Source organism: Glycine max, chromosome 20, assembly GCF_000004515.6.
Source record: "Glycine max cultivar Williams 82 chromosome 20, Glycine_max_v4.0, whole genome shotgun sequence".
Taxonomy (NCBI): domain Eukaryota; kingdom Viridiplantae; phylum Streptophyta; class Magnoliopsida; order Fabales; family Fabaceae; genus Glycine; species Glycine max.
This window is the reverse complement of record NC_038256.2, coordinates 39530881-39543160: the sequence shown is the minus strand read 5'-3', so window position 1 is coordinate 39543160 and position 12280 is coordinate 39530881. Positions and strand designations below refer to the sequence as shown.

The 12280-nt window shown below is 32.6% G+C and overlaps 1 protein-coding gene across 1 annotated transcript; it reads right to left on the bottom strand.

The window, feature by feature from the left end:
* Nucleotides 1-6963: 6963 nt before the first annotated feature.
* Nucleotides 6964-11946, bottom strand: LOC100785638 (E3 ubiquitin-protein ligase XBAT33). The gene is made up of 10 exons (XM_003556045.5): nucleotides 11558-11946; nucleotides 11422-11481; nucleotides 10978-11049; nucleotides 10570-10754; nucleotides 10133-10293; nucleotides 9997-10055; nucleotides 9868-9914; nucleotides 9626-9769; nucleotides 8354-8445; nucleotides 6964-7994 (listed from the first exon to the last, which is right to left on the bottom strand). The coding sequence occupies exons 1-10, from the start codon at nucleotides 11732-11734 to the stop codon at nucleotides 7453-7455; spliced, it is 1539 nt and encodes a 512-aa protein (XP_003556093.1). The 5' UTR covers nucleotides 11735-11946; the 3' UTR covers nucleotides 6964-7452.
* Between the last annotated feature and the right edge of the window lie 334 nt (nucleotides 11947-12280).

Below are 12280 nucleotides of genomic sequence, written 5' to 3'. Positions count from 1 at the left end.
TTCTTATCATATCCTTAAGAGTTATGTTTCGTCTTTCAGCCACACTATTCATGCTAGGTGACCCCGACATGGTGTACTGTGGGACGATTCCACATTCCTCTAGGTACCTGGCAAAAGGCTCAGGACGTTGTTCACCTGAACCGTCGTATCTACCATAGTATTCACCACCACTGTCAGATTTGACACTCTTGATTCTTTTGTTGAGTTGATTTTCAACTTCAACTTTAAATGTTTTGAACACATCTAGAGATTGTGAATTTTCATGTATAAGAAACAAGTATGTATATCTGGAGTAATCGTCTATGAATGATATAAAATATTGTTGACCATTCCATGAAGGTGTATGAAATGGCCCACAAATGTCTGTATGTATCAATTGCAAGACATCTGTAGCTCTATATGCACCTAATTTCTTACTTTTGATCTGTTTACCTTTAATACATTCAACACAAACATCAAAGCTTGTGAAATCAATGGAATCCAAAATTTCGTTTGACATAAGTCGTTCAATTCTGTTCTTAGAAATGTGACCTAAGCGCTTATGCCTGAGTTTGTATTATTAATTCTATGCTTAGTACCACACAATTTCGCATTAAAGGATTCACCATAGGAAGCTACAATATCAAGTAAATATAGATTATCATAAGCCAAAAGTGAACCAGTTCCAACAATTACTGAATTAAAAGACAACCTAAGCACATTGTTTCCAAATGAACACAAATAACCCAATTTGTTCAAATAAGAAACTGAAACCAAATTCTGTCTAAATGACAGTATAACAAAAGTGTTTTTCAAATCCAAATAAAAACCAATCATAATAATAATCTAAAATGCCCTATAGCTTCCACCTCCACCGATTTGCAATCTCCAACATAGATCCATCTTTCAGAATCAATTGGCTTCCAGTAGCTTAGGCAACCCTTCATTGAAACACTGATGTCAGTAGTGGCACCAGAATCTAACTCCCAAGTGTTTCTAGGTACTAAAACTAAATTGACCTAAGAATAGACCAAAGTAAGAAAGATATGCACCCCAAGCATGATATTTGGTACATTTCTTCTTTACATGTTTACATGTCCAGGCTTACTGCAAAAGAAACAGTTGTCACCTAGATTTCTTTTGTGCTGGACCCTTAGCAGTTTCATTCTTGGGCTCCTCAGTCCTTGTTTGTTTGCCCTTGTCTTTAGAGGTACTCGTAACATGAACACTTTCAATCCTTTCTTGCTTCAGCCTTTCCTTTTCTTGCACACACTATGAAATATAAGAGAGATCTTAAACTGACTAAACTGTGAATGTAGAGAAATTAGCACTAAACGAATAAAGTCTTCTGATAGCTCAAGCTTTAGTGCCCTTAATGTTGAAGCAATATTTGACATTCCCATAATGTATTCCATGACATCTCCTTTTCATTGATACTTCATGGAAATCAAGTTCTAAATGAGAGTACTTGTTTCCGCCTTATCGCTTTTTGCAAAGCGCTTCTCTATCTCAGCAAGAAATTCTTTGACACTAGTTATATCATTTGAAACAGTGCCCCTAAAGACCTCAGGAATGTCACGTTTAATGATCATAAGACTCATGCGATTTGAGTGATCCAACTTCTCATGAAGTTTTCTCTGTTCAGAGGCATTAGAATCCGTAGGAGAAAGGGGTTTTTCAATCTTAACGCAAGGTCTAAATCCATGCAGCCAAGAACAATTTACATGTTCTCTTTCCGGTCCTTAAAATTTGTACCATTAAGAACCAGAATCAAACTCAGATTAGGAGATATATAAGCAATAACTGAAAAGATCAAAACAAATAACACAATAAACTCACATAACAATCATCAATGCATTTAAATAATGATATATCTCGTCTCAAGATATCTAGTGCACCATTAATAACTAATGTTATCCTTGTTGTAATATTCAAACATTGATAATAAAAATATATCAAATAAAAAACTCATCTTTTGATGTGATATATAATAACCTTACCTCATTTAATTATGTGATATATATATATATATAAATGACCCAAAATTACTAACAATTTTATCATTTTTTAGATATTTGGGTGTAAAGAAGAGAGCACAACTTCCACTTGATTCTACTACGAGTTGCTTCTGCATTAGTCAGAAGAATTAATTTTATCTTGCTGATGTGTATATTCTCACTTTTACCCTTTCCTTTTAACCCTGCTACCCTCACTCTTGCGTTCACTTACAACAGCCTTCATAAGAACGGTTTTTAAAGAAAAATATAACAGAAAATGCAGTTGTTGCCGGTGAAGAATGAAGATAGCGCACGATTACCTTTAAAATAGGACTTGCGACAATTACTAGTCATATTGTTTTTAAATTACTTTTTAGTAATTTAACCTTTTCACCGCCAAGTGCCAAATTAGTAATTTAGTTATGAAATGTCTTGTTTTTAATTTTTGGCCGTAATTCTATGTTGAACTATTGCTCACAGGTTATAATTATTTATTGTACAAAAAATGTTCACACAAAGCTAAAACTTATTTTAGTAATTACATACTTAAAATCAATTTTGACGATAAGTTTTCAAACAACATTCTTAATATTAATCAATTTTTCAATACTTGCAAACAAAAATCATGTTATTTTAAATTCACGTTTACTTAAAATCAATTCTTTAAAATCACATTAATCTAAAATTAATTTTGAAAACACACATCCAAGACTAATATAATAGTAATCATAGATAGAAGTATGAAAGGTAAAATGACAAAAATAGAATAAAATAATATGATAATAGTTTTTATCAATGAAAAAACGATGGATTACTTATTTTAAGAAAATATTTTTTTATATTTTAATCATAAGAATGTCATTATATTTTTATGTTATTTTTCATATTATAAAAATAGTAATATTTACTTTTGACTATTTACCTTTTTCCATATAAATTTTTGAAAATAAGGTATTATTTTTGTAATTCAAAATAAAGCTTAAGTACAACGTCTTGGACGTTCGTGTTGGAGTAGATAAGACGAAGAGTAAAAGGAAAAAACAAAAAGGGTGAGGGAGGAAGGTCTAAATTGTTGTCTTGTCCTTTGACCAGGAAGAAATTCTTCAAAGAAAAAGTGAATCGCAATGGTCGCAAAACAAAGTTGATCACTCATTGAAAAATGTGTTAATAATTGCCTAACAATTACTAGACTCAATCCTTTAACAGGTAAGCATGGTTAGTTAGTAATGATGTTCAAAGTTAATATTTATTGTTAATAATTGCCTAAAGGCCCATTATATGGATAAAGCCTAAAACCATTTTAAACTAAAATTAGTATATTTTACTCTAATAGTACTAAATATTTATTGTTATATAATTAAAATTTATAATAGATAAATATTTTCATTGTACTAGTATAAATTATCCGTAAAGGAAAAATTATAATAAATAGTTTTAACGTTTTTATAGCAGTTTAAATTTGAAACTGTGGCTAAGATTATTTTTAATTATTAACATTTTCTTATAAAAAAAAACTATTGAATTTCCATTTAAAGATAGAGATAAAATATGATATATTGAAAGTGATACATAGTTAAGAAGATCAAGTATAAAAATAAAGGTACAAAAGTAATTTGAAATTGATTTTTTATGGTGAAAATATTTTTTTAATTAGTTGTAATGGTAGAGTGTGTGTGTGGAGTACGCTTTCAATGAGAGAAAAAGGAACGCTAATATAATTGATCTCCGAATTTATAATATAAAATTATTTTTTTATAAATAAAAGACAACTTACGACGTTTTTTTTTTTGTTTCATTAAAAGAAAGGCAAAATAGTTAAGAAGGAGCAAACTTACAATCTCAGAAGCGTGAGCCAGCAGAAAAGGACAAAGATTATTTGGGGCTCTATGCACAAAATGAAAGTCCAACCTAGAATTTGGACCAAGCTTAGACATAAAATTCGCACAATGGTTTCCTTCTCACAAAGAATGACCAAGTTACACTGGCCAACAAGGGAAACGAAAATTATGTTTAATGGATGCAATAATTGTTGCATATTTCTAACACGGATTCATTTCACTCCAGAGAATCAGTAATACCCAACATCCTCATCACTATCACTCGAGGCTAACTTCAAACCATGTAAAATAACTAACTTAAGACGTATTTGTACTATCTTACTCAATTGGGCTCAATAATACTATTAGGCTTCTGAAATCTCAATTGTATCATAGGAATTTTGTACCGAGTTTTCTTTTGCATTTTTTCTACGTGCTAATAACTACAATCCCGCACTTTTTTTTTGGAAAGTAATTTTCAAAACACATTTCAAAGTATTAAGGAAATTAGATTTTTTTAATACATTTGTATAATTTTAGAAACTAGTTTCTGAATTCTGATAAATAGAAGGAAAAAAAATAGAGTTGCCACACTAACTAGAGAATTGCGAGAAAGGAGAAGGGGAGGGTCGTGACTTGTGACGGTGAAAGGGTGCAGCAGACTTGTGTGAGAAAATGAGGTGGAGCAATAGGGGGAGATTTCCGAAAAAAAGTAAATGAAGGATAAAGGAGGATGGGGTTATTACTTATTTGAATAGGTGCTGTCATGGTGAAAAGAAAAACAAAATTTATATCAAAAAGGACGGTATAATTAGAAAAAAATAAATAGTGCAAAAGTAAGGCCCAGCTTTTGATTATTGAATGGGCATGACAATAGTCAAAATTTTCAAAATTGTTGATCCACACGCATTATAAGGAACTGATAACTTGGATTATATTTATTATTATTCCACTATCATGGTTCTTCTATGTTTTTCACCTAGTGTGGAGATGTTTATTTTGTTTTTTCACTAACATTCTTTGCCAGGCTTTTATTCTTTTTTCTTTTTCTTTTTTATACTGGCTTTTATTCTTCTTTTGGAATAACAGATAATTCTGTTTGAAATACAATCCAAGTATTAAACGTAGGCCCTTATCTTAAATATGTTTTATTAAAATCGGCAAGGCCTTTATTCTTTTTTTGATAGAGCACCCGGTGTCATCAGATTAAGATTAGTGCAGTCAGATTAAAAGTATTCCGTTAAAAATAACCTCATTTAATATAAAATGTAAATGTCATCTATTTTTTGCTGAAATGTTATTTAAAAAAGTTGTAACTACAATAATTCTTGTAAAGATTAAATTTAATTATTTTAAATAGAAGTATAAAAGAAAAATAGTAATTAATTAGATTTGAAATTTGTAACATATTAATAATTTTGTAATAAAAGAAGACTAAAACTTTAATTTTAGAACCATGGTAGTATTAACTTATCTATGCTTATGGTTGATAATAAAGTTTAGGTGTGTTGGATTTTTAACAGAACTTATCAGTATTGCGATAAATTTTAATATTTAAAAAACGCTCATAGAAATATTTATAGATTATCCACCAACAAAATTCTTAAATAATAATTAAACTCACGTCTTTTTATCCTTTTGAGATATAAGTATATTATTTACCTTAAGCAACCTATTAACTTATCTATGCCGGGTACTTGCGAACAGAAAGGCGAAATCCATTTCCTTTTGCCTTACCGTGTTTGGGACACCAAACTTCTCGCTTTCACAGTCATTAAATTCTAAAACAGATAAAAGCTTATATAATGGATGTAGAAAATGAAAAAAAATTATAATTTAAAAGTTTCTCCTTGTAAAAATGAAAAGAAATAAGAAAGAAAAACTAACTTTAACAAACATAATTTTAAATTTTTCTTTTTAAAGTTATTCTCCAATTTCAGTTTTTTCTTTGTTTCTTCTCATCCACTACAAAGTGAGTTTCGAATCCATAAAGTGTAAGTCAATTACGCATATATAAAATTCAGTTACTCAAAAAACTTTATTTCACTTGAACTAAAATTCTTGCCCATATGTTGTGAATTATTCTTTGCGAAAGATTCTTTACTTTACCCACTTTTGACCAATCTAATTAAAGACACACTTTAAAATTTATTGCATATTTTGCACGGAAAGGAGACTGATTGAAGGTGAGATATGTCAATTTGACTCCACTAAAAGAGATCATGTGCATATATAACAAATTATAGACATGTTAAAATTTATTTCATTAATTTTTAATAAATGATTATAATTCTTTTTTTTTCTTCTTCATATATAAAGTATGTTCGAGGAGTAAAATCCAGGATATATGGCGTCATTTCATTTCATCTTAGTGAGTCTCTTGTAGCTAAATCTCTATCCAACGCTCTATTACTATGTCAGGCTAGTTATAAGAACGAGAAGTCGTGAAGATATCATATGGTCAGTGATGATAATAGAATATATAATTCTAATAACTCCTTTAAAATTTATTATGTATCTTAACTAAGTTTCTATGCGTAGTTTTCTACCGCATTCCAAATACAGAGGTATACAATAAGTGGTGTGCATTAATTACTTTAGTAAACATACTTAATTAGAGATAAATATAGGTTTAGTAAATTTATATTCTCGCTTGTTATTGAAATTTAGGTCATCTCCGAGTTGAAATTCAAAATTAACGAGAATTTTATCAGGACTAAAATTCCTTTGATAACCGTGATAAATTCTACCACAGGCTTATTTTTTTGGAATTGATAATTTGATTATTGAATATCTGTTGCATTTTGATCTTTGTTATGATTAAAATCTCCTATTTAATTGTAATTGAGAAACTCAATTTGATCTTTGTTATGATTAAAATCTCCAACTTGTGACTTATACTACATGTAATTAAATAGTTTTATTTTGACTCAAATTCGACACTCCCATCAAGGACTTACTGCTTACAGAACCTATAACCAAAGCTCCAACTGATAGCTGTTACAATGAGTTGACCGCTGTGCATTAGCAACTATATAATCATCATAAAAATGATCATTACAGAAACCAATATGGCAAGAACAAACTCATTATATGCAAAGTTACACTAGCATACTTTTGAGTAGTATTTTAGCAGTGCAGTGTTAATGTTGATAAGAGAAACCCTCAAGTCCACAAAAAACAGGTATTTATAACTGCATCAGCAAGTTTCAGTCCCCAAATTTGTGCTTTGTAAACCTATAAAATTTATGACAAGCATAATATACAGATGCTCCTAACTTCATACATGTTATAAAAAGCATACGATATTCTTTTCCCCTTAAAGAAGACACTTTCCTGGATAAAATGAAATCCAATTACAATAAATCACAATAAAAATCTCACGAAACTGAAACTAATTTCACACACGCTCCCTAAATATCAGAAAAAGGACATATCCAGAGGGTGGTTGTGTTGCTGAAACGCCAGAATTGTGTCTATCACCTACCATACAACCTGAGCAGCCAAGAGGATCTGCAGAGCAGTTTTTTCTCTTCTAGAGAGATCCCGAGTTTCACTATTTGAGGCTGGTTAATAAGAAAATTGTGGACTGATCCTGTTGATCTATAGTGTACCCAGTATCCACGACACTTGTATGTGTCGTACAAGCATGGTGCGAGTCAAGCATTTATTTCTGAATTGCATTGGTGCTCCCTGCTGCAACTTCTTCTACCCCAAAACATGCTAGAGCAGGTTGTTTTATCTAGTCTTGGCCCTTCAATTTTATCCTGATCCACTGTTGATGCTTGAGAGTGATGAGGTAATCCATCCTGTGTTTCTACTTCTCTGGGTTCAAATGATGGACATGGACCATCATTGCAGGTACATAAGGGAATTGCCATAGATGGAAATGGACTACAAGTGACGGGGCAGAGTATCTCCGAAGGAACAGAAGCTACACGATTTCTTCCAACCTCTGGTGTATGAGAAAGGGATGGCTTGTCTAGGTCACGTGGATGTAGCATGCATGGGGTACACAGGCCAAGAGACACATGTAGTTTATTTTCTTTTGCTTGGGAACCTGGCAACTTAACAAAAGAGACAACTCCATGTCTACATAGGGGGCAAGGGATAGAGCCAGGAGGGCCAACCATTTCAGAAGAAACATTGTTTGTTGAGCAAAGATAGAGTGCACATCTTACACAAAGCTCATGCCCACATCCTGCATGTATAATCCAATGATATCACTTTGGCTGTTATGGAAAGCTGAATACTTTATACAAATTCTAACACCAGAATCTTGAAAATTTGTCAAGGAAAAAGGGTGAAAATATGGTGACAGAGGATGATACACCCCACCCCTCAGTGGGGTCACACACACACACAAAGGTATATTAGCTTATTACACTCTTATAAAATGATATTTCTGACTGTAATTTTTCGGTTCTTGAAAGTAGTCCTTACTCCTTACATAATCACTGCTTTAGGAACCTAGATTTGGGTCTGCTTTTAACTGATGCTGTTCATTAGATATTTACATGCAGAAGGCAGGCAAAAAAACAGATATTCATAAGATAATACCTTCTGCAGCCACTGAACATGGCCTCTCCAGGCATACAGCACAAAAGTCAATCTCATCAGAGGAGGCTGTAGATGATTGCAATCCATACTCTCTGCAGTTATTTCAAATCAATCTTAGCTCCATTGTTCAACATAGGAATGTGTCTTCCCCTATTCTTAATAATTAACTACAAAATATCCTTGAGCTAACATCTAAATTAACAAATCTGTCAGGCTAGGTCAGACAGCAATTTTGATTAAGTTGTATTGTAGCAGACCTTTTTAAAAAAAATTGTAGTTTCAATAAAGGAGAGGTCCGTGTAGTAAACACAAAATGCTAGATAGGAGAGAGTAATTTACTTTCAAAATATTAGTTCATGTCAATTGACATTTCAAATTTTCATTCCACTTCCAATATTTTTAAATTATAAATCAACACAGATGGAGCATCAAATGCCAACTATAACAGTCTATACAGTTCCAATGTAATGTTCAACTTCTCATAATTACACTCATTTGAAATGGCTTAGGATTCACAATTCAACTAAATGAACTATTTTATTTTTCTTAGCTTATTTAACTCATTTCCTTCATCAAAATATAACCCCTCAAAACATTCTTTTATTTCCAAATACTTTCATCAACCCTTAACTTCCATAGAATTCCCAATGGTAACTACAGACAAATTCTACCAAGTTTATTTTCCTTGCAATTTTTAAAATCTAAATCCTCTCCCAGCAACATCAACTACACTTGTCTTCATTTGAAACATTTTTAATGATAAAAATCTAGAATCTAAAGTTTCTGCGGTATTTACACAAAGAGTGGAATATTGACATTAGACAGAAACCAATAAAAGAGCAAATATAGATGTGTCATTTGGAATAACCATGGAAATTCAGAAAGCATGATATCCCATTTTTTTATCTACAAAATGAACTAAAGTCTAACAATGGTTGTGTTATAAGTTGTAACATATAATTCATTTTTTCATTGCGAGGAGTAAATTAAGGTTCCATATTGATGGGCCACAAGTTCAGGCATGCTTGCTTATTTGTTCTCCTCCTTTTCTTATCTAAATGAGGGATGATGGGAATAATATGTGCTACTTTCATAGCTTACCTAAATTACAGTACTTTTTTTTCAATGGGCTAATTATGGTCCCAATAATCTGCCATAAATAGATACATTATCTTCTCCTAGTTGTCAGTTATTTTCATTATCTAAATAGATTGCCACATGAAAAACAGTTGGGTTGACTTGGAGAAACAGAAATAGAGGATTGCAAAATACCTAGCTATGTTGAGCACACTCATAAGGGGCAAGGACAAGTAATTTGAATGAGAGAATGTAGGCATTGTGGCATCAGAACTGGGTGCCAGCAATTGTTCAAGCCAATGACGCCCCCACATCCTAGCAATATCAAGAGGAAGCCACCTAGGGGAAAAAAATTCAAATTTGTATTAATGTTAATCGTTACCAAGCAAGTGAAAGTTTGAGCAAAAATTCCTATTTACAGTCTTACAATGTCTTACCCATTGCAATTTAAAGCCAGCCGACTTGCACCGTGTGCAACAAGGATCTGATAAAGAATAACATTATTTCCAGTTTCAAAAAGAAATGACCATAAGGTATATCACAATCAAAACTAAAGCAATTCTTGCCTGACAACATTTTAAATTGCCTCCACAAGCAGCATAATGCAATGGAGTACTTCCAGCCCCTACATCAAATCACATTAATTATGTTGAAGGGGGAAAACAACCTAGAGATATTTAGCATATTAAACACAAGACATACCTATTAAATCCATTGATGTGCCATAATTATATGTCACAGCATTCACATTTGCATTAAGATCAAGCAGCAGTTGTACACAATCAAAGTACCCATTTAACGCAGCCATATGAAGGGCAGTGATTCCTCCATCAGCAGTCTTATTTACAAACTTGGAAAGGGCACTGCACTGGAATAAAGTAAATAAATTGCAAGAATATAACAGACCTAAATGACAGCTCTAGTAAAGTCAGGCCTTAAAACACTAGTAATAGCAAAAAACTCCAAACAAAATCTCATTGTCATCATTCCCTTGATAAAATTAAAATAAAAGGCATACTATGTACTGTCAAAGCATACCAGTCATTCAACCCTATTAGCCAAATGTAAATTATAACATACAAAATTCACCACAGTGACATCTTGTTTTGGGAAATAAATAATGAAAAGGAAGCGGGTACCTATGCTCATGTTTGCCTTTCACATTTGATCCACCACCCCTGTCAACAGCTGTGCCAGCATGTATAGCTTGATAAGGTGCACTTGGTACAAAGTCAGCCACAACAAGTCTAATACATCTTACATGCCCATGCACAGCTGCAAAGTGAAGAGCTGTCCTCCCACTAAGATAATCAGCTCTTATAACCTGTTATTTAATAGACTACAGTCCAGTGATTTTCGAAATCTACTTTTACCATGTAAAAAGAAGACAATACATACAAACAAAGCAATCAAGTTGCACTTAGCAGGTAGTTTCTCAAATCAACCCCATGCCAAGTTATCTCCGTGCTATATTAAATAGGGCAAAACTTATAAAAAGTTCAGATAGAAAGAAGGGGGAAAGGAAAGTATAATATAACAGGACTCACATTGCATCTGAAGAGTAAAAGTGTCTGTGCAACCTCCCAATGCCCATATCTACAAGCTTGCATCAATGCGGTCTTCAAATCAAGGATCAATGCAAACCATATTATCAAATTAGTATAGCTAATAAAGCTTCATGTTATCATGCTTCTATTGAATTGACATCAGATCCATTGATCTGATTGCTTATTACAAAATGCACACTCTATACATGCTTCCTCACAGACAGCAAATTGCCTCATGGAAAAAAATCCTACCCAAAATGGAAAAATGTATATTCAAATTTCCAAACACAAAACAGAATCCTCCAATACAGAAAATTAGCACTAAATATAAACCATCTCACCAATCTATAATCACATGATGCAATTTTTATTTTTATTTTTATTTTCAAATCAAAACCAATATTCATAAAATTAAAATCTAAAAGAAAATAGAGAAAGTCTAACCTGGCCACAATAATTTCTGGAATTCACATCAGCTCCATTCTCCAGCAACAATGCCACAATCTAACAGAAAACCAACAGAGAAAAATAAATAAATTAAAGGGTTGGATTAGATGTAAAAAAAGTGAAATAAAGGGACCTCGTTGTGGCCTTTGGCAGCTGCAAAATGGAGAGGGGAATTGAGGCCACCGAAAGTAGAATACTTGGCGAGACACGGGTTGCAGTTCAGAAGCATCTTCGCTTCCACCAAGTCGCCGTCCCTCGCCGCCGACACCAGCCTTTCGCCGGAGGCCGAACATCCGAACGAATTTCCCATCTCTCAACACTCAACACGCAACGATGGTGACGTGTAAGGTTCAAGCAACTTGTGTTGTGTTCTGTTCTGTTCTGTTCGGTGCTTCTTGTTCTTGTCTTTTGTCTTTGTCTCAAACACCCCAAATGGGGGGGAAAAAAAACCCATAAAAAACCATCAATAAGCTACGCCTTACTAATCAACTTTTTGGTGTGAACAAGCATTGCTCAGCCGAGCCTAAAGTCAGAGTAATACTAGATTTATTTACCAGGTTTATTTCTTTTAATAAATATTTTTTTATATACATAAATTATAATTTGGCAATCGCTTGTGAAAATTTTTTAACTTATTTAAGACTCGGTTCAGTTTGACTTATTAGATAATGGATCCACACCATCCTCAATCTAATTTTCCTTCTTCTGTTGAAAACGGATGAATATAAAATAAATAATTCCCGGATTATGAAATTTAAAATTAGTTTTGAAATGTGAACATAGTAAAATGGACGGAGACGGAAACATTCGTGAGACACACGGCCAATTGATTCTCAATAATAATAAATAAAATGGA

Coding starts and splice junctions, on each gene's coding strand:
- LOC100785638 (XM_003556045.5), bottom strand. CDS start 11,734: ATGGGAAATTCGTTCGGATGTTCGGCCTCCGGCGAAAGGCTGGTGTCG. Junction 10,755..10,977: donor TTTTACTCTTCAGATGCAAT/GTGAGTCCTGTT, acceptor ATTAAATAACAG/GTTATAAGAGCTGATTATCT. Junction 7,995..8,353: donor ATGTTCAGTGGCTGCAGAAG/GTATTATCTTAT, acceptor TTATACATGCAG/GATGTGGGCATGAGCTTTGT.